Source organism: Medicago sativa, chromosome 8 (genome assembly GCF_051527215.1).
Source record: "Medicago sativa cultivar Bolivia chromosome 8, Bolivia_mono, whole genome shotgun sequence".
Lineage (NCBI taxonomy): Eukaryota > Viridiplantae > Streptophyta > Magnoliopsida > Fabales > Fabaceae > Medicago > Medicago sativa.
The window spans coordinates 93,699,252-93,722,657 of NC_140756.1; the positions used below are offsets into that span (position 1 = coordinate 93,699,252).

Genomic DNA, 23,406 nt, shown 5'->3' on the forward strand with positions numbered 1-23,406 from the left:
ATAAAAATCGAAAACCAATTAGAATCTTTATCAAAAGGACTGCGAAACAAAAACTAGGGAGGGAACACACCAAATGCCTCAGAATTGCAGAATAGTATCAACAAGGCAACAAGCCATTCAGTCCCGAAAGATGGTATTTGGTGTATGATATCATCATTGGCAACATCTGTGTTTCTATGAATACAATCAGAATAAACAAACTCAAAATCACAATCAAATCAGTAATTAAAGTTTGTTTAATCTTCCCCGTCAGAGGATATCAAAATCAAATCAGTAATTAAAATAATTGAATAAAATCATAAATCTTAATTGAATTAAAAACAAAAAACAAGGAGCGCATCAGTGAATGAACAGTGTCCGCAAGGATATGCATATATCTCCATTCAGTTCAAAGTGAAGAAATATTCATTTACACATCATATGCACTTAAGTTATTAACCAAAAAGAAAATTAAACAAGTAAAAATTGTAGACGAGAAACAATCGTATCGCCAATGAAACAAATGACGACCGAAACAATGACTCAGCGTTGTTATACCTCGATGTTAAAAGGATTACAGAGACACTTATGATCTCTTCATCATTCTGTTTGAAAATCTAAGTGAAAACAAAACTAATTTTGAAAAGCTAAATTGACCAGGATTTGTTTTACATCGCCGCCATGGAGATGGAGGCTGAAGTTGCAACTGTGCAATAGGATTAATTTATAGGCCAATGCTAAACCTACCTGGCAAACGATGTGTGATTAATATTTGCAGGGCAAAAATGAAAGGATTAGCAAATTCAGAACCAAAACTCAAGTCGCCCCTATTTGCAGGCCTAAAAAAATTGTCAACTTTAACATCAAATTTATCATTTAACATTGAGGACTAATGAGGCTCATGGATCAACAAAAAAAGTTGTCAACTAAGTTTTTAACATCCATGACTAAAATGACTACCGAATTTAAGTACTTTAAGTACTCCCTCCGTTTCAATTTAAGTGTTTATACACATTTATGACTAAAACTATCCTTATTAACTATTGGTTAGTTTTAAAAGTAATACTTTGGATGTAGTGTGTAATTGGAGGGTAAAATTGGAGGGTAAAATTGAAAAGAAAAAGTGACATTCACTTTAAAACAAATTTTTTTTGGCTAAAGCGACACTCATTTTGAAACGGAGGGAGTAGATTGTAATCATTAATTAAAGTCTACAATTTGAGGCCGGGGCAAGATTCATAGTGTACAAAAAAAAACCTGCACAAGAAGTCATCAGTGTTGTTTAGAAGAAAACACAACTAAACATTGATTATTTAAATTGTGCAGTTTTATTTGCACGACATGTAAACTTCTGAGAGACTCTGAAACCCTGTTAATAAGAAACTGCAAAACGAAATTAAAGAAAAACATAGATAAAGCCTCAGAATTGCAGAAGAGTATCCACAAGGCATAAAAGCCATTCAGTCCCGAAAGATGGTGATTGGTGTATCATATATCATCACTGGCAATATCTATGTTTTTTTTTATGAAAACAAACATTTATATCAAACAAAACATGTGAAAAAACAAACTTAAAAAAAGAGAAACAATAATGAAAAATGTGAGTCTCATGGCCGTCCAAAGAGGTAAAGGCAACAACGCAGCTCCACAAGGAGATGGAATATGAGACAAGCACCAACGGAGGAACTCTCTCCGAGGAAAGAAGACCGTCTACGTCGATAAACATCAATATGCAACGTTTACTTGGAGTTATACAAAAAATGAATCAGTTTGCCCCCATTCAAGTTAGAGATTTGGATTAAAATCTCCCGTCACAAAAACTCTTAAATAAAATTAAACTTTAAACAATATATAATTGAAACAACCATAACAATACTGATAAAACTGAAACAATCATGGATCCAAGGGATTCAATAAAAATCCAAGGGATTCAATAAAAATCAATGAGAATGAAGTATAGAAACATGATCGGAGAGGAGAACACTGGCAGCAGTTTTATAGATACTTTGTGAAGCTCTTTGCTGCCGCCTCCAAAACAGAGACACTAAATCTGTCGGTTCTACACCCATGGGCTTTTGCTCCAACGACCCAGGCCCAATGCAAGCTCTCATGGCTTTTACTTTTCCCACCCTATATTTATTCGTGTGCCCTACTTTATTTTTTCTTCGAAAATACCCTATATCCGGGTTTTAAAATCTGAAACAGATTGTTAGGCCTTTTTGGATTTTAGAATCCGAATTAAAATGAACTACTTTTTTAGTGTTGTATTTGATATGAAAGGTCTCTACTGTCCGCGGTAGAATCCTCGCATAAACTGCAAAACAATTGTATGTATTGTATGAATGATCAATGGGGATGTTACGTTGCAAAGAAGTGTGGTCTGTTTGGGTGTGAGGTTGAATTGTCTTGGTGTAAGATTGACCATAAAGATCTCTTTCGCTCTAGAAAGGAAACAAACCTTACTTCAGCCCCCTCCCCCACCATCTTTTTCTCCTTCCTCCTTCTCATTTCCCCTCTATCTTCTTGCACCGCAGACTTAGCTTTAGGTTTTTAATAGATTAACATTAACTATGAATATTTTATGTAATAAGTTTCAAGCTTAAACTTAAGCTTTATTTTATTGTAAATGTATTGATATATTAATAAAATAAGATTTTGTTTGTATCATTTTGTCATTTTAATTTTGTTTATATTTGCAATTATTATTTGTTTTTATCATTTATATTTATGTCATCAAAATAATTTAAACTAGGGCCGGTCCAACATGACAAGAGGCTTAAAGCAAATTTTATAACGAGGTCTCTTGAAATTTAAAAAAAAAAATTACACAATGCTTATTTTTTTTTTAGGAATAATACAATGCTTGTTAAAAGCATAATAAATCAAGTTTTATTGAATCCAAGATTTGAACTTACGACCAAAATGATATTTGAGGCCTTAAAATTGACCAACTAAGCTAGATAAATATAGATTATTAGCTGTGAAGCCAGGATACGAGATACGATACGGATACGATACTGCACCGATACGCCGATACAGAATTTTTTAAAAAATTAAGATACGATACGGCTGGGATACGTTAATGAAAAAAATTATATAATTAAATGTACAATATAATTATAACCATTTTTTTAATATGCAAATATATTAACAAACAAAAGAAACTAGTCATAAACTCATAGCACATCAACATAAATATAAATAATGTTGACAATTAAAAGAGTGATGATTAGTCAATTACATACACAATATGTCATAAAAAGAACACATCCCAAAAGAAACATTGTAAGTGTTATGCTATATCGATCCAAAAAAAAAAAACACATAAGTACTCAAGAGTTAAGTTATTTTAGTTAACATTAATTGGGAAGTATCGGGAAAAATATCGGTGCAGGATAATTATCGGATACTCTCCTGATACGTATCGGGAAGTATCAGATAATTATTTTAAAAAAAATAAAATTTAATCTTTGGATACTCTCCTGATACGTATCGGGAAGTATCAGACAGGTATCAGTGCATGATACGCAAGAGATACGATACGTCATCCATTTTGAAGTATCGGGGCTTCACAGATTATTAGCATGTCATATTATATACTAGTTTAGAGACCCGGCGTTGCCCGGGTTAGATATTAAATAAGTTTTATAAGTTTGTATGCACGAATACACGTGTCAGTATGTTAGATTGAATTTATTTAAATTTACAATTATAATAATATAATAAAAATAAATATAAATGATGAGATGAATGTCCAATGCAAGAATAAAAAGTGTAACAAAATCAATAATGAATTAGTCCATGTGGTAAGAGTTTTGGGTCCCTTTAAACATGTGGTCATGAGTTTGTTTCGTAGCCCATGCGTATGAGAGAGAAAAATCGATTGAAAAGGAAGAAAAATTTAATCATATATGCAAACTTTGTTGAAAGTATTATGTGTAGTTTGTTGAGATATTTCCGCTACATAAAATATTAGAAATTCAATAAAAATTTAAAGAAAATATTGAGTAGATAAGATCAAAATGTTGTTGAGATATTTATGTTAAATAAAATAGGGTTAATTAAGTTTTTAGTCCCTATAAATATTCACAATTTTGTTTTTAGTCCCTATAAAATAAAATCAAACTTTTTAGTACCTGTGACATTTTCCTTAAGCATTTTAGGGACCAAAAATGTTGATGGAAATTTTTTATAGGGACTAAAAATGCTAATGAAAATTTTTTATAGGGACTAAAAATGCTGATGGAAAATTTTATAAGGACTAAAAAGTGTGATTATATTTTATAGGGACTAAAAACAAAATTTTGAATATTTACATGGACCATTTACTTAATTAACCAAATAAAATATTGATTTTTAAAAATAGAAAAAATAATAAAAATATTGAGAATGAATGTGGAAGTGACACGTGGCATAAAAAACCTTACTTTATATATATACTATTGATTGATTGATTGATTGATGTGTAGTTTGTTGAGATATTTCTGCTATATAAAATATTAAAAATTCAATAAAAATTAAAAAAAAATACTGAGTGCATAAGATCAAATGTTTGTTGAGATATTTATGTTAAATAAAATATTGGTTTTTAAAAATAATAAAAATATTGAGAATGAATGTGGAAGTGACACGTGACATAAAAACCTTACTTTATATATATACTATTGATTGATTGATTGATATCAGGTCCTGAAATATTATTATTAAAATCAAAACGCTATTGATTAATAATATTGAAACGAAAAGGACCTGAAAAAATAGTATAGGTGATAGTAGTATAGGTGATTAATAATATTAAAACGCTACTGTTGAAACGAAAAGGAAAAAAAATAGTATATGTGTTAGTTCAAAAACTTGAAACAGAAACAATAGTACATGTGTTAGTTCAAGGACCTGAAACTCGTAGGTGTTTGTAATGGATGCCAGCAACAATAGTTCAAGGACCTGAAAGAAAAAAAAGAAAAAAAAAACAATCGGTAAATTCACTCGTAGGTGTTAGTTCCTTCTCATATTATATATAAAAATAAAAATCTAAGCATAAGTAAAAGAAACAATAGTATAGGTGTTTGTTAAACCTAAAGAAAGAAAAAGCTTAGATCAAAAGAAGGTTTGAGTTTCAATTTCTGCACAAAATATGTGTTTACGCAATTAAAAAATTCTCCTTTATTATAGTTAAAAAAAACAAATCGAAGCTTTTTTTTCCTCAATGAAAAAACTAATTGAAACTTCTTTTCCAAAAAAAAAGAAAGAAAAAAATAAAGGAAGATTTAATGGATAGTATTGAAAGTATTATATATAGTTTGTTGAGATATTTTGGCTACACAAAATATTAGGAATTAAGTATAAAATTAAATAAAATATTTAGTGGATAAGATCAAAAGTTTGCTGAGATTTTTATGTCAAATAAGATATAAAATAAAATATAGAAAAAAATATAAAAATATTGAGAATAAACGTGGAAGCGACACGTGGCATAAAAAACCTTACTTTATATATATACTATTGATTGATTGATTGATTGATATATATTATTGATTGATTGATTGATGTGTAGTTTGTTAAGATATTTCTGCTACATAAAATATTAGAAATTCAATAAAAATTAAAAAAACATACTGAGTGCATAAGATCAAAAGTTTGTTGAGATATTTATGTTAAATAAAATATTGGTTTTTAAAAATAGAAAAAATAATAAAAATATTGAGAATGAATGTGGAAGTGACACGTGGCATAAAAAATCTTACTTTATATATACACTATTGATTGATTGATTGATGTATAGTTTGTTGAGATATTTCTGCTACATAAAATATTAGAAATTAAATAAAAATTAAAAAAAAAATACTGAGTGCATAAGATCAAATGTTTGTTGAGATATTTATGTTAAATAAAATATTGGTGTTTAAAAATAGAAAATATAATAAAAATATTGAGAATGAATGTGGAAGTAACACGTGACATAAAAAACCTTACTTTATATATATACTATTGATTGATTGGTATCAGGTCCTGAAATATTATTATTAAAATCAAAACGCTACTGATTAATAATATTAAAACGAAAAGGACCTGAAAAAATAGTATAGGTGATAATAGTATGGATGATTAATAATATTAAAACGCTACTGTTGAAACGAAAAGGAAAAAAAATAGTATAGGTGTTAATTCAAGGACTTGAAACAGAAACAGTAGTACAGGTGTTAGTTCAAGTACCTGAAACTCGTAGGTGTTTGTAATGGATGCCAGCAACAATAATTCAAGGACCTGAAAGAAAAAAAAGAAAAAAAAACAATAGGTAAATTCACTCGTAGGTGTTAGTTCCCTCTCATATTATATATATAAAAATAAAAATCTAAGCATAAGTAAAAGAAACAATAGTATTGGTGTTTGTCAAACCTGAAGAAAGAAAAAGCTTAGATCAAAAGAAGGTTTGAGTTTCAGTTTCTGCTCAAAATATGTGTTTACGCGATTAAAAAATTCTCCTTTATTATAGTTAAAAAAAAAAACAAATCGAAGTCTTTTTTCCTCAATGAAAAAACTAATTGAAACTTCTTTTCCTAAAAAAAAGAAAGAAAAAAAATAAAGGAAGATTTAATGGATAGTATTGAAAGTATTATATATAGTTTGTTGAGATATTTTGGCTACACAAAATATTAGGAATTAAGTATAAAATTAAATAAAATATTTAGTGGATAAAATCAAAAGTTTGCTGAGATTTTTATGTCAAATAAATTGTAAAATAAAATATAGAAAAAAATATAAAAATATTGAGAATAAACGTGGAAGCGACACGTGGCATAAAAAACCTTACTTTATATATATACTATTGATTGATTGATTGATATCAGGTCCTGAAATATTATTACTAAAATCAAAATGCTACTGATTAATAATATTAAAACGAAAAGGACCTGAAAAAATAGTATAGGTGATAATAGTATAGGTGATTAATAATATTAAAACGCTACTGTTGAAACGAAAAGGAAAAAAATAGTATAGGTGTTAATTCAAGGACTTGAAACAGAAACAGTAGTACAGGTGTTAGTTCAAGGACCTGAAACTCGTAGGTGTTTGTAATGGATGCCAGCAACAATAGTTCAAGGATCTGAAAGAAAAAAAAGAAAAAAAAACAATCGGTAAATTCACTCGTAGGTGTTAGTTCTCTCTCATATTATATATAAAAATAAAAATCTAAGCATAAGTAAAAGAAACAATAGTATAGGTGTTTGTCAAACCTGAAGAAAGAAAAAACTTAGATCAAAAGAAGGTTTAGGTTTCAGTTTCTGCTCAAAATAGGTGTTTACGCGATTAAAAAATTCTCCTTTATTATAGTTAAAAAAAAAAACAAATCGAAGTCTTTTTTCCTCAATGAAAAAACTAATTGAAACTTCTTTTCCTAAAAAAAAGAAAGAAAAAAATAAAGGAAGATTTAATGGATAGTACTGAAAGTATTATATATAGTTTGTTGAGATATTTTGGCTACACAAAATATTAGGAATTAAGTATAAAATTAAATAAAATATTTAGTGGATAAAATCAAAAGTTTGCTGAGATTTTTATGTCATATAAGATGTAAAATAAAATATAGAAAAAAATATAAAAATATTGAGAATAAACGTGGAAGCGACACATGACATAAAAAACCTTACTTTATATATATACTATTGATTGATTGATTGATTGATGTGTAGTTTGTTGAGATAAAAAAATACTGAGTGCATAAGATCAAAAGTTTGTTGAAATATTTATGTTAAATAAAATAGAAAAAAAATAAAAATATTGAGAATGATTGTGGAAGTGACATGTGGCATAAAAAACCTTACTTTATATATATACTATTGATTGATTGATTGATTGACTGATTGATGTGTAGTTTGTTGAGATAAAAAATACTGAGTGCATAAGATCAAAAGTTTGTTGAGATATTTATGTTAAATAAAATAGAAAAAAAAAATAAAACTATTGAGAATGAATGTGGAAGTGACATGTGGCATAAAAAACCTTACTTTATATATATACTATTGATTGATTGATTGATTGATGTGTAGTTTGTTGAGATAAAAAATACTGAGTGCATAAAATCAAAAGTTTGTTGAAATATTTATGTTAAATAAAATAGAAAAAAAAATAAAAATATTGAGAATGAATGTGGAAGTGACATGTGGCATAAAAAACCTTACTTTATATATATACTATTGATTGATTGACTGATTGATGTGTAGTTTGTTGAGATAAAAAATACTGAGTGCATAAGATCAAAAGTTTGTTGAGATATTTATGTTAAATACAATAAAAAAAAATAAAAATATTGAGAATGAATGTGGAAGTGACATGTGGCATAAAAAACCTTACTTTATATATATACTATGATTGATTGATTGATTGATTGATTGATGTGTAGTTTGTTGAGATAAAAAATACTGAGTGCATAAGATCAAAAATTTTGTTGAAATATTTATGTTAAATAAAATAGAAAAAAAATAAAAATATTGAGAATGAATGTGGAAGTGACATGTGGCATAAAAAACCATACTTTATATATACACTATTGATTGATTGATTGATGTATAGTTTGTTGAGATATTTCTGCTAGATAAAATATTAGAAATTCAATAAAAATTAAAAAAAAATACTGAGTGCATAAGATCAAATGTTTGTTGAGATATTGATGTTAAATAAAATATTGGTGTTTAAAAATAGAAAATATAATAAAAATATTGAGAATGAATGTGGAAGTAACACGTGACATAAAAAAACCTTACTTTATATATATACTATTGATTGATTGGTATCAGATCCTGAAATATTATTATTAAAATCAAAACGCTACTGATTAATAATATTAAAACGAAAAGGACCTGAAAAAATAGTATAGGTGATAATAGTATGGATGATTAATAATATTAAAACGCTACTGTTGAAACGAAAAGGAAAAAAAATAGTATAGGTGTTAATTCAAGGACTTGAAACAGAAACAGTAGTACAGGTGTTAGTTCAAGGACCTGAAACTCGTAGGTGTTTGTAATGGATGCCAGCAACAATAGTTCAAGGACCTGAAAGAAAAAAAAGAAAAAAAAACAATCGGTAAATTCACTCGTAGGTGTTAGTTCCCTCTCATATTATATATAAAAATAAAAATCTAAGCATAAGTAAAAGAAACAATAGTATGGGTGTTTGTCAAACCTGAAGAAAGAAAAAGCTTAGATCAAAAGAAGGTTTGAGTTTCAGTTTCTGCTCAAAATATGTGTTTGCGCGATTAAAAATTTCTCCTTTATTATAGTTAAAAAAAAACAAATCGAAGTCTTTTTTCCTCAATGAAAAAACTAATTGAAACTTCTTTTCCTAAAAAAAAGAAAGAAAAAAATAAAGGAAGATTTAATGGATAGTATTGAAAGTATTATATATAGTTTGTTGAGATATTTTGGCTACACAAAATATTAGGAATTAAGTATAAAATTAAATAAAATATTTAGCGGATAAAATCAAAAGTTTGCTGAGATTTTTATGTCAAATAAATTGTAAAATAAAATATAGAAAAAAATATAAAAATATTGAGAATAAACGTGGAAGCGACACGTGGCATAAAAAACCTTACTTTATATATATACTATTGATTGATTGATTGATTGATATCAGGTCCTGAAATATTATTATTAAAATCAAAATGCTACTGATTAATAATATTAAAACGAAAAGGACCTGAAAAAATAGTATAGGTGATAATATTATAGGTGATTAATAATATTAAAACGCTACTGTTGAAACGAAAAGGAAAAAAATAGTATAGGTGTTAATTCAAGGACTTGAAACAGAAACAGTAGTACAGGTGTTAGTTCAAGGACCTGAAACTCGTAGGTGTTTGTAATGGATGCCAGCAACAATAGTTCAAGGACCTGAAAGAAAAAAAAGAAAAAAAAACAATCGGTAAATTCACTCGTAGGTGTTAGTTCTCTCTCATATTATATATAAAAATAAAAATCTAAGCATAAGTAAAAGAAACAATAGTATATGTGTTTGTCAAACCTGAAGAAAGAAAAAGCTTAGATCAAAAGAAGGTTTAAGTTTCAGTTTCTGCTCAAAATAGGTGTTTACGCGATTAAAAAATTCTCCTTTATTATAGTTAAAAAAAAAACAAATCGAAGCCTTTTTTTCCTCAATGAAAAAACTAATTGAAACTTCTTTTCCTAAAAAAAAGAAAGAAAAAAATAAAGGAAGATTTAATGGATAGTACTGAAAGTATTATATATAGTTTGTTGAGATATTTTGGCTACACAAAATATTAGGAATTAAGTATAAAATTAAATAAAATATTTAGTGGATAAAATCAAAAGTTTGCTGAGATTTTTATGTCATATAAGATGTAAAATAAAATATAGAAAAAAATATAAAAATATTGAGAATAAACGTGGAAGCGACACGTGACATAAAAAACCTTACTTTATATATATACTATTGATTATTGATTGATTATTGATTGATTGATTGATGTGTAGTTTGTTGAGATAAAAAATACTGAGTGCATAAGATCAAAAGTTTGTTGAGATATTTATGTTAAATAAAATAGAAAAAATAATAAAAATATTGAGAATGAATGTGGAAGTGACATGTGACATAAAAAATCTTACTTTATATATATACTATTGATTGATTGATTGATTGATTGATGTGTAGTTTGTTGAGATAAAAAATACTGAGTGCATAAGATCAAAAGTTTGTTTAGATATTTATGTTAAATAAAATAGAAAAAATAATAAAAATATTGAGAATGAATGTTGAAGTGACATGTGTCATAAAAAACCATACTTTATATATATACTATTGATTGATTGATGTGTAGTTTGTTGAGATAAAAAATACTGAGTGCATAAAATCAAAAGTTTGTTGAGATATTTATGTTAAATAAAATAGAAAAAATAATAAAAATATTGAGAATGAATGTGGAAGTGACATGTGGCATAAAAAACCTTACTTTATATATATACTATTGATTGATTGATTGATGTGTAGTTTGTTGAGATAAAAAATACTGAGTGCATAAGATCAAAAGTTTGTTGAGATATTTATGTTAAATAAAATAGAAAAAATAATAAAAATATTGAGAATGAATGTGGAAGTGACATGTGTCATAAAAAACCATACTTTTATATATATACTATTTATTGATTGATTGATGTGTAGTTTGTTGAGATAAAAAATACTGAGTGTATAAAATCAAAAGTTTGTTGAGATATTTATGTTAAATAAAATAGAAAAAATAATAAAAATATTGAGAATGAATGTGGAAGTGACATGTGGCATAAAAAACCTTACTTTATATATATACTATTGATTGATTGATTGATTGATGTGTAGTTTGTTGAGATAAAAAATACTGAGTGCATAAGATCAAAAGTTTGTTGAGATATTTATGTTAAATAAAATAGAAAAAATAATAAAAATATTGAGAATGAATGTGAAAGTGACATGTGGCATAAAAAACCTTATTATATATATATATATTATTGATTTATAGTTAAATTAACTTATTTTGAGACCTTTTTTATCCCAAGATATTGGGACCTAAAGCCCTTGCTTGGGTGACTTGGCCCTTGGACCGGACCTGATTTAAACCACCATCTATTTGCGACTCAGCATATGGAACGACACATCAGTCTCGTTTGCCACCTCTCATCCGTTTGCCACATAAACGTTTTGTAACAGATGATGATGGTATGGATCAAAACCAAAACGTTTATAACCTACAAAGATTGTTTTAGAAAAGAAAAAAAAAGATAGAAAGACGAAAAAAAACACGCGAACTTATATGGACCATCCACCTATTTAAGCCAAAAAGTTTTTTTTTGAAGAAAAGCCAAAAAGTTAGAATATTGTCTTTCTTACACTCTTTGAGAATTAAAGATGGTGAATATTCTAGACAAAAAAAAAAAAAAAAGACGGTGAATATATGCAGGTATGCTATTTTTCGCGAATAAAAACACCTTGAATTGATCCGGAAGAGTTTACAACCGTTGGATCATTGATGCGTTGGAAGCGTACACAACACTCTTCTCGCTGAATCCTTGATGTTTTGACACATTTTACACACTCACAAGTTCGTAACCATCTGTCAAAAAAAGAAAAAAAAAACCCTAATCTTCATCTTCATAAAAAGCTTATCAACCTAAGCCCTCAAATCTAATCTTCTTCCCCTACCTTCTTCATAAATCGTCCATCGCGAAGCTTCACAAGGCAGGCAGCCACACAAAAAGTAAAAGAAGAACAACAACAACAATGAGGTTGAGTAAACTGGTTGCTTTCAGAAACACAGAAAGAAGAAGAAGAAGAAGAAGAAGAAGAAGAAGAAGAAGAAACACAACTGTTACAGCAGTAAATAATTTGTATTTATCTGATAATTGTTGGGAATATGTTTTCACATTTCTGATCAACGACAATCCTCGCTACTTGAAGTCTCTCTCTACGGTCTCCAAACAGTTTCTCTCAGTCACCAACACTCTTCGATTCTCTCTAACTATCCTCTATCAAACATGCACTTTCCTCCCTCGTCTTTTCCAAAGGTTCACTAACATCACCTACCTTGATCTTAGTTGTTACAACGGTGACCTCAACGCTCTTCTCTGCCAAATATCTTTTCCATTGAATCTCACTTCGCTCAATCTCTCCAACCAACCCATCATCCCCGCTATTGGCTTACGAGCTTTCTCCCAAAATATTACAACTTTGACTTCTCTCATTTGTTCCAACATTGCTTCTCTACGTAACAATGACCTTGTTCTTATTTCTGATTGCTTCCCTTTCCTTGAAGAACTTGACTTCAGTAGTAGTAATCCTTTCGCTAGTAGAGATTTTGATATGAATGTTTGGGTAAAGACTATGTCAATGGTGCTTCCTAAGCTCCGCAAGGTTGATCTTTCGGGTTATTACAATATAGACGACTCCTCACTTTTGCATTTATGTAAGAATTGTGAGTTTCTTGAAGAGGTTATGATGTTGAAATGTCCGTTCTTAACTCATGATGGTGTCGCTTCTGCCATCAGTGAGAGACCTACTTTGAAGTCCCTATCCGTTAGATGGAGATCAAATGGAAGCCATGACAACATTGGTTCAAACTTCATTGGCTCATTGGTGAGTTTGAATGGCTTAACTTGTCTTAATTTGTCGTCTTTGCGCATCTCCGATGAATTGCTTTTCTCTATTGCAATGGGAGGTCTTCCTTTGAGAAGACTTGTCCTCCAAAATTGCACCGGCTATAATTATGTTGGAATATACTCTTTGTTATCCAAGTGTCGTATACAACATTTGGATCTTCAAAATGCCACGTTTATGAATGATCACGATGTTGCTGAGTTGTCCTTGTTTCTTGGTGATTTGGTGTCTATAAACCTTAGTCAGTGTAGCATGCTCACAGACTTAGCCATGTTTGCACTCGTTACGAATTGTCCTTCACTTAGTGAGGTCAAAATGGAACACACAAGTTTGGGGGGAAAGAGTGTCAATAATTCTAATTCTTTGATGGATTCTGTTTTAAACCATCAATTAAAGTCACTCCATTTAGCTTGCAATTTTCAGTTACTAAATGAAAACATCATATTGTATGCTTCCATTTTCCCCAATTTGCAATTTCTTGATTTGAGCTCCTGCCATAACATATCTGAAGAAGGTATTTGCGAAGTTCTAAGGAGATGTTGTAAGGTTAGACATTTGAATTTAGCCTACTGTTCAAGAGTGAAACTACTTAAAATAAACTTTAAAGTTCCTGAATTAGAGGTGTTTAACTTGTCACATACATGTGTTGATGATGAAACACTCTATCTGATCTCAAAGAACTGTTGTGGGCTTTTACAACTGTTACTAGAAAATTGCGATGAAGTCACAGAGAATGGTGTGAAACATGTAGTAGAGAACTGCACACAACTTAGAGAAATCGATTTGGGGGGTTGTGATAATGTGAATGCTACTGTTTCTGCATCCGTGGTGTTTTCAAGCACGTCATTAAGAAAGGTAACTGCTCCAACTCATTTTAGATTCAGCGGCAGAGAGATGAAACTCTTGTAGTGTCAAGGATGTCTTGTTTCCCAACATTCTGAATTTGTCCTGCTAAAGTTTGAACTCTAACTTGTAAGATGTTTTTGTTTTCAGATTTATTTTCTTGGTAAACCAAAAGTTATCCTCTGCGCACAACTATGAAGACTAATCCCTCGAGGTAATTGAGATCCATTTAAGAGGCTGATCTCTACGAATACATGTTTTTCCATATGCACCAGCATATGATCAAACTTTGGTGCAAATAGTTAGAGACCCAAATATCTACCACTTGTGCCACATTATGTCAGTGTTTTAAGATTTACTTCTAAGAGAAATTACTTTTCTTTAAATGTCAACTGACAAATGTGTATTTACTTATCACTATGCATTATAATGTAATCTGTTGGGTGTTATATGCAATTTTAATTTTTATTGTTTTTCTTCAATTTGCCTTAAAGTATATTACTCGAAGAAGATTCTTGCATCATGCTTATTACAGCCCTCATTGGCAGTATGAGTTTTGCATACTTGTTATAACATGCTGCATTTGTTTTTTTTAGCAAGTAACAATTTTAAACATATATTTAGGTGTTTGAGGCAAGGCTTTTTGTCCAGGTTACATAATCCATTAAGATGTTAAATGCATGTATGATATTCTTGCCATATGTTTGCCATCTAACAGCAGAATTAACTAAGAAAAGGGTTTAATTGATCATATTTAGCAGCCTAATTGGGTATGGTTTTCCAAAATTGCACACCATCTTTGCACATGTTATAATCATTAGTAAAAAATATTACAAAATTTCATGGTTTTCTCCATTCATAACCCTGCCGTCGCAACTTCAACTCTGCCGTAACTATTCCCCTTAGCCGTCTCTGCTTGCATTTCAGCTAGGTCAGTTTCTTTATTTTTAAATTTCTTTGGCTTATTTCTTCTGATTTACACCGTTAAACATGTTTATTTCTTGTGTGGATGAGAAAAACACAAAGTTGCTCTAACACATCTCAAACTTTCATTGCCTTCAAAGTTCCGTATTTGTTTTTCATTCTTGCACTACTGATCGATTGCGATATCCTGTAATAACACCAATAAGTGGGTTTTATTGTGAAGATCATGACTGGTATTCTCTTTTCAACTTCAATTCTTCATCATTTTTAAATTTTATTTTCTGTTATGATCAGTTTGTATTGTTTTTCCTGTGTTGTGGAACTTGTAAGATAATTACATGTTTCTAAGAACTGATTATTTGATGTAATTCAAGTCATATATGCATTTACCTAGGTTGAAAAAAAATGTTGGATGTGATTTTATTTTTTAATTCCCTTCGTCGGGGGTCTTTTGTGATGCTGAACTGCCAAGGGATATTACTGTATCAATTGAGGGTGTTTCACATCTAAAAGCCATGGTTAAATGGAGAAATGTTTGCTTCATTTGCTTGCTTGTCTATAAAAGAAGAGGTGACAAGAAACAAAGCCTTGTATCCATTTTCATTTTCCCATCAAAGTTGTACATTATTCCCCTTTAACCAATTTGTCCACTGTTTCAAATTTGATGGGGGGTTTAGGAATGAGGCTCTTATTTTAGCAGGTGTACCAGGGAGTAAAGTTTGACAGCTTTTTTCTCGTGTCTAGGACCCATTTTTTCCTTGCTTAATTATGCAGGTTGTGGGTGGGGTGTGATTGGCATTTTGTTCTTAGTTTTGATTGTGCAGTTTTGTTTCATAGGATCTTTCTTGCTATGTTGGTGTGTGGCTGGATTGAGTTTTCTTTGGCACATCCTTTTAATCGAATATTGTTACTTTTCCTATCTTTTTTTTTTTTTTTTTTTCCGCTATGATTATTTTTGTAGATCTGTTATTGCTCCAAACTGCTGAATCAAATAAAGATATATTCACACCTGATCTCACAGCGTTCAGTGCTCCATTTTTTAAACTCAAGTTGGTTTAAAAGATTTGCCGCAACTTTGAATATACGGGGTAATACATCACCATAAACTCATATAACCGCAAAGCATCAACTTTTCCACAAAACTGAAATTGCTCTTCAAAAACTACTCCCGATCAAACACATAACAACGTTCGATTTTCCTAGTAATATATTTTTAATGAAAATTTTCCCTCCGCACATCCGAAGTGAAATATATGAGCACTATCTCCTGACCATTGTAGTCAGGATCGAGTGCTGGTTCGTAGGATCATACGATCCTACGTCCATGGAACCTCAATCGTGCTTCGACTTTCATCAAGTTCGTTTTTGATGTGTTTGCTCTGTTTTTCTTATGTTTCCTCTGTTTTTTTTTGTTTGTTTCCTCTGTTATTTTGCTTGGTTCCTCTGTTTTCCCTCTATTTTCTCTGGGTTTTTTTTTTCTCAACTCTATCAACAACCTACCGATCCTACTTATGAATCGTGTTACGACCCACGTGTTTATGACCTTTCACCAGCGTACCAATCCTACTTAGAAACTCGAACCTGACTACATTGCCCCTAACCTTTATGGTGCGGAAGATGATGAGTTATCCCATAGCTCTTGGCTTGCTGCCAACTGAGAAAGTACGCTTCGTTACTCCTGACATCAGTAACTGTGTTGTCCTATAATCAAGTAAGTAGCAAGTAGCCCAGATGTATTTGGTGGCAGTGCTGCTTCAGGCCAAGTAATTGCAGCTATGAAGCTTACACTGATTGGATTCAACCATGAATTTCTGTCCTGAGTGGTGGTATATGCAAGGCTTCTGTATGATGAATGAAGTGATTCAGTTCAACATGATTGGCATTTATTCCTGTTTGAATTGCTGAATTTGTAGTTTTTGATACTAATGCTACTTGTCAAACAAAAGCTTTTACCTTGCATTATATTTTAAGAAGTGGAGTTTACACTTTGTTCATATTTTATTTTTCTGTGAAACATGACGATTTATATCTTCACAGCAATATCAGTGTCAATACCATTGTAGTGGACTATCTAAGCATTCTATGCAAGTGTTTTTTGTAGACTGTATAATCAAATTTTATCATTTAGATATTATTGCAAGTGCTTTATAAATATTTTAAATTTAATTATTTTATTCATATCTAGAAATTCCTCCCAGGTTTTAAAAGTAATCCGTCGATGGGCACTAAGACGATTTTTATTTTGCAAATAACATGTGGTATTGTTGTGTTTGGCCTTATTTCAACTACTTCCAAAACGTAAAAAAAAAAAAAAAATTCCCATGAAATATCCTGGAACATTCTTTTTTCAGAGAAAATATCCTATTCCTAGAACATGGTAATAGCGTGTCTAACTAAACTTTGCAAATATCCTGGAATATTTATTTAATCATCTAACATCTGGGTCAGGCTTAATTTTTTAATATTTTTGAAGGAAGTGTTTGGCTCAATTGATCAAGTTTGTTCAATATTTTAAAGACATGGATTATACTTTTTTAGCTTTATTTTCCGTGGGGATCAGTAAATCCTGACCGTGACTTCGGCATATCAACCGTGATACCAAACACACGATATTTTTGTTTGTTCAATATTTTAAAGACACGGATTATACTTTTTTAGCTTTATTTTTTTTTCGCGGGGATCAGTAAATCCTGGCCGTGACTTGGGCATATCAACCGTGATACCAAACACACGATATTTTTGTTGCCTGACAAAAAAAAACACATGATAAACTCAATTGCACATCAAATCCCTGCTCAGATCTACGTATCCATTGATTAGGTATATATGTAGCAAAACTGTACCACCAGAATTCTAAGAGTAGACTAAACTTCTAAATTCTTGAGTATGTTGCATACACAAGAAATTAACCGAGGAAGAGGTAAAGGGTTATACAAGAGTAGTAAACAAAAAACTTGAGCATCATGTACCTCTGTCTGGTATTGAAAATTTCACACACCACTGATTGAGTAAGGAATTAAACAAGAAAACAAAATGAGTACTTTACTCATCTCAATCAGTTAAATAAGTAAACTCTCGCAATTTCCTTCATTTCAGTATTGACATTTACAAAAAGTTGAGATTCTGCAGACTACATAATAACCTGCTAAAAGGAACATGTTGGAAATAGAGCTAAATCTCAAAGTTTATATATGGAGAAACTTTGGATACCATACATATGCTAATACTAAAGCACTAGTAAAATAGGTAACGAAAAATAAAGGCCAGATCACCTAACACGTCCAAGCAGAAGAGGTGGCCATAGCTCTCTTCATCCAACCAAGATAGAGAGCACCATCTCTATGTTCAAGCCTATAATTTTGATGGAAGTCCTTCAACATATTTTGGACAGAATGCATCACTGAAGAACTCAATTGGCATTGTCTAAATCCTGCCATGGAAAATCTCGACCTCCACTTTCCAAAAACTTCATGCCTCTCCACCCTCTCAACTCCCTCACAGGCTATCATGTTGACGATGTCCCGGGCCACGCAGTTCTGCTCTGCACTAATCCGCTTCTTATCGTCTTTGGCGCAAGCAACATCTATTGATTCAAACATAGCCGTGTAAAAATCCATTGTCTCCACAAACCTTTGAAAGAAAGGAGAAGTATTGGTGTTGGATTCTTGCTCAACAAGGGTAACAACCTTTGGCGACAAACTCTTAACCAATCTCAACAATCTGTCTCTATGATTCTCTATGCTTACACTCTCATCCGGCATATGGTGCAAACTAAAGGGAAAATTTACGGCGAGGGCTTCTCCAGGACTAACTCTAAGATTTTCTCGTTGAACTTCGCAACCAGACATTGCAGCGCTGTGGAACTCAAACAGAACTCCACGAGACCTGGCAAAGTTTGAAAGTCGTTCTCCTACAATCTGAAGTCCTCCACCGCGTGCATGAAATGATTGTGAATCATCGACCCCTGTTATTCGAATAAAAGGTGGTCCACCGGGCCTGCGTGCAAGCGCTTCAATAAGCATTTGCCATTGTGTTCCCTGTGCGATTTGAAAATCAATTATATGAATCCTGGATTCATTTGCCATTGCTTCAAAAATAACAGCATTTGCAGATATGTATGCAAACTTAAAATATGGACAAATCTGATACAGCATGTGCATGTAAGTCATTAGCTCTTTGCTCGTTGGTTGTTCACATTTCAACGACTTGTAGATCAAGCTTCCGGACGATTCTAATCTTGCTCTAAGCCCTTCCAACAAGTAAGCACTTAACCTCTGGATTGGATCTCCAGCAACCGATACCATCTTCACCAATACATTATCCATCCAGCCTCTTGCTGTTGGAATATCACCATCATAGACAGCTTGTGCACACAGCAAGAGGACTTCCTTCATGTCAAGCTTTGAAATGTTTTCGGCAATCAGATCCCAATTATATTTAGCTGATGGAGATGCTCCGTGGAGGCTAGTCTCCATGCAGCTGCCGTAACTGTCAACAATATCAAAATCCTCAGGCCCCAGCAATGAATTCTCTATTTCTCTAAGTTTGTGCTTCAAATCATTCCCATCGTCAACACTGGACATACCGCTTAACGGGGATCCATAGGTGTTGTCAGATGATTGGTGGTGATCTGAGTGGCATGATTGAGACTCTTGTGGAGAAAATGGAGTCTTGTTAGATGATACACTGGCATAGGAAGGAGAATCACAGTCTATGAAACCGGTGATTTCTGGGTATGATTCCAGGGTGAAGCGTTGCTGCTTGTAGGTTTCGAAAGAAAGATCAGTTCCCTGGCTGCTGCTACCACCAGCACATAGATTGGTTTGTAGGTAAATGCCCTGAGCAGGTTGGTGATAGAAACCGAGAGCAGCTGAATTTGGCCTTTGCTGAGACATTTGCATCTTGAAATAATAATTTACTCGGCCGGAAAAGGAAATCGGAATAGCAAGTAGTAAATCTAATAGTAAAGAAAAAAGGTTATTCCCAACAGAACTGGTTGAGTCGTTAGGCGCTAGTTATGCAGAAGAGCATAGCAGTAGATTTCTGAGGAATCACCATTTTGGTAAGTAGTTAGATGCAAAAATGATCACCAACTACAATTGACAAATGTCTTTAAGAAACAGAACCTGCATAACAAAATAAAATTGTTAAGGAAACTTCAACAATGATCAAACAAAGCAAAGACATCAACGAAAACAGCTTGACAGAGAAAGATCTAAATAATAATAATGAAGATATGTTCAAGCTAAATGGTGACAATCTATGAAGAAAAACAACTCTGACACACACAAGATTCTAAATCAAAATCAAATGGATCCATATAACAAAAGAGATACACAATTAAAAAGATGAGATCCACTAGTAATCTAGTACTAATCCAGAAATCTATATATACTATGTATGTAGTAACAACGACACTTCATATTGAAGGTCTGTCCAATTTGATTACATTTAATCACTTTTATTTTCTCGAAATAGTATCGGTATATTGAAGATTCTTTCTATGTAAAATGGATTGTTCTCAAAATCTGAATTCCAATTGAGGATCCAAAATAATTTCTCATATCTCATAGATTTACATCACTATTCTCTAAAAATACAAAAAATAAAAAATCATCTTCTATAACCCTTTAAATTTCTCAATTGAAAATTCATCATCAGGTAAGGAAACATCAACATAGAAGAATTTATAATATTGAATAGGTAAAATAAAAAAAACATAGAAGAAAAAAATAATCAAAGAAATAAAAGAGATATACAAAGTCCAGTTTCACATATTACATGATATGATTCTTTTCTTTCTTTTTATGGAAAGTTCAAAAAATAAAGGGACAAAAGTAGCAGAGACATGTAATAGCAACCTAAGACTAAGATTAATTTTAAGAAGTGTCTGGTGAAAACATACCTGTCTGTCTGTAGCTTTGCTTGGTGTGTTTGAGTTAGAAACTGGATTGGTGGTGGTTGCTTCTTCAACTCAATTAAAGAGTCTTTCACTTCACCTAAATCTCACCTAAGAACTATGATTTGGATTTGGATTAGAAATCACTTAAAGCATTTGATTTAATATAAGGTGATATATATAAGCTATAGTCTACGTATAATAGGACAAAGATAAATATTTATTTATTAATATTACACGTTTTTGAGTAGAAGATTCCTCACTCGGTTCGGTTGAGTTGAATACTGTTTGGTTTTGGTGGGGTAGCCTTGAATGAATTGAAACAAAGGAAGGATCTTGGAACTGACCTCAGCTTCAAAAACGAGTAATCTGTAGTGTAGTAGTAGTATTCATCACTTCTTTAAATACTTATAACTATTTTTGTTTTGAAATTAAATACTTACAACAAATATCACATGGTTGGCACTGCATGACGGCAGTGTGTCGTATACTCATGACAACTGAACGCGTTTTCTCGCAAACGTAACCTTTTTTGCAGTAACTTTTTTTCTTTGTTTTATTCTACTTCCATTTTACCACAATAATTATATGTGATTTAGAAAGAAAAAAACATAATTAGGGTGATCATTTTCTCCTTTAGTAAATGGTGAAATTGATTTCTCAAGTTAGTCTATCTTTAGATAGATTATCGAATTTAAAAAAAAAAAAATAAGTAGAGTGGTCTTGAATTTCTTGAACCTGAGTTTTGATTTTGCACCCATATTTTTTTCTTCTTTTTGTTGAAAAAAAAGTAGAATCGCTTGTAGTCCCAAATAATAATATCCAATAAAAATCATAAATTATGAAAGAAAACAGGTTGATTGGAAAAATAGAATAAATAAAAAATCATTATGATCCTACAAACGAGTGGTCACTATGTAGCAAATAGATATTCGTCAATATAAAATTTACAAATTTCTATTATGAGTAGAAACTTGGTACCGCCTAATGTAAAACTAGGAGAAGAAGAATTGAGGTTAGGTTTAGGCGAAAGAGACTAGAGTCTTAACAAATTAGGTTCCAATTTAGTTAAAAATGTTTCCATATTTAAAATCTGATAATATCTCAAGTAATACTTCCTCCGTTTTAAAATGGATGTCGCAATTTTACAATGTGCATTATTCATTTAGCTTATTTTGACAATATTTTTTAACCAATATAATGTTAGCATGCAAGATGTTATTTGATTTGTCTCGATAAATATCTATAAAATATCAAATTTTTATAATTTTTTATTATATATAATTAAATATATTAATTTTTTATAATTTTTTATTATATTTAATTTTTTAATCAATGGTTTATATTTGTAATTTATACAACTAAAGGAAAAAAGTGGTTAAATACCGCGTTTCTTTAAGGCCTTGTTTGTTTCAAAGGAAAGATTGTGATAAGGAAAGAAAGGGGATGGAAAGAAAGACTTTCAGCTGTTTGGAACACTATAGAAAGATGAAGGAAAGAAAGAATATAGGTGGGACCCACGTTGGAAAACTTTCTCCACACATGGGAACGGAAAGGTTGAGGAAACAAGAGAAATGCACCATCTTCATGGGAAAATGTCCAAAATAGCCTTGATGTAACATATTATTTGCATTGTGCCATTTTTCTAAACACCAAAATTTTTCAAGGATGTAATTGTCTTTTTACAAATATACACATCACTCTTTCCTTTCACTTTCTATTCCACTTTCTTTTATACCAAACAACCAAAACAATCCTCTCACTTTCTATTCTTTTTCTTTCCTCATATAATCTTTCCTCACTCTTTCTTTCCTTTCACTTTCTTTGATCATCCAAACAGACCCTTATATGCTTAACTAGGAGACCAAAAAATTTATCACAAATGTAAGTCGAAATTTGCTTCATTTATCTACTTTCATTTAATAAAGAAAAAGGTAATGGAGATCTCCAATTACTTTCTATACATCAATTTTCTTTATAATAGTAATAATAACCGTCAAACAGACAACAGTGTGGAGCACTCAGCAACTCTCTTTTTCTTTTGAGACAAAAAGAAAAGGCAGAAGTTGTGTTTTTGGGATGAGGATAAGTTAACGGCAGAGGAAGAAGGATAATTTTTTTAATTATTTTAACTTTATCTTTTGAGTGTAGAAATGTATACTTTTCTTATATAGATTCATCTTTCCATCTCAAAAGACCATAATGACATGATTAAAGTTAATGTGAAGCTTCTTCTGCTTATGCAACATGCCAAAGATGATCAGATTTCAGCTTTTTCACATGTTCCTTTACAATGCCTAATAATTTTGTAATCTTTTTTAGTAAACCATCGATTTGATCTTACCATAAACCATTGATCTCTTAAAAAAATAATAAAATATATACCATCGGTTTGATGTACCAAATCCTACTACTAAGATGAGCAAAAGCACAACTGTACACATGGACATTGGCAATCAAGACATAACCATTCAACAAAACCAACAAAATTTGCTATAAATTTAACAAAAATAACAAGAAATCTTGCAAAAAAATGAAATGGTCTTTCAAATGCAATTGGCAAATAAGTGATAAACGATTGGAAATGGAAACTGACATGACCGGTCGCACTAGTATCT

The 23,406-nt window shown here is 31.0% G+C and overlaps 1 protein-coding gene, 3 non-coding genes and 1 pseudogene across 5 annotated transcripts; 1 reads left to right on the top strand and 4 right to left on the bottom strand.

Annotated features, from left to right (window-relative positions):
• Positions 1 to 73: 73 nt before the first annotated feature.
• LOC146903526 (small nucleolar RNA SNORD96 family) lies at positions 74 to 163 on the bottom strand. Its single transcript, XR_015024476.1, has one exon. It is a non-coding gene; the product is annotated as a small nucleolar RNA SNORD96 family (small nucleolar RNA).
• A 302-nt stretch (positions 164 to 465) lies between these two features.
• On the bottom strand, positions 466 to 587 carry LOC146903527 (small nucleolar RNA snoR111). Its single transcript, XR_015024285.1, has one exon. It is a non-coding gene; the product is annotated as a small nucleolar RNA snoR111 (small nucleolar RNA).
• An 807-nt stretch (positions 588 to 1,394) lies between these two features.
• On the bottom strand, positions 1,395 to 1,487 carry LOC146903528 (small nucleolar RNA SNORD96 family). Its single transcript, XR_015024269.1, has one exon. It is a non-coding gene; the product is annotated as a small nucleolar RNA SNORD96 family (small nucleolar RNA).
• A 10,631-nt stretch (positions 1,488 to 12,118) lies between these two features.
• LOC146903529 (F-box/LRR-repeat protein 16-like) lies at positions 12,119 to 14,140 on the top strand (annotated as a pseudogene). Its single transcript, XR_015023042.1, has one exon. The product of XR_015023042.1 is annotated as an F-box/LRR-repeat protein 16-like (transcript).
• Positions 14,141 to 17,948: 3,808 nt separating this feature from the next.
• LOC146903530 (scarecrow-like protein 13) lies at positions 17,949 to 20,937 on the bottom strand. The gene is made up of 2 exons (XM_085736107.1): positions 20,795 to 20,937; positions 17,949 to 20,015 (listed from the first exon to the last, which is right to left on the bottom strand). The coding sequence occupies exon 2, from the start codon at positions 19,788 to 19,790 to the stop codon at positions 18,162 to 18,164; it is 1,629 nt and encodes a 542-aa protein (XP_085592233.1). The 5' UTR covers positions 19,791 to 20,015; positions 20,795 to 20,937; the 3' UTR covers positions 17,949 to 18,161.
• Between the last annotated feature and the right edge of the window lie 2,469 nt (positions 20,938 to 23,406).

Bases quoted from the DNA above. Each gene is read 5' to 3' on its own strand.
- LOC146903530 (XM_085736107.1), bottom strand. From the start codon at position 19,790: ATGCAAATGTCTCAGCAAAGGCCAAATTCAGCTGCTCTCGGTTTCTAT.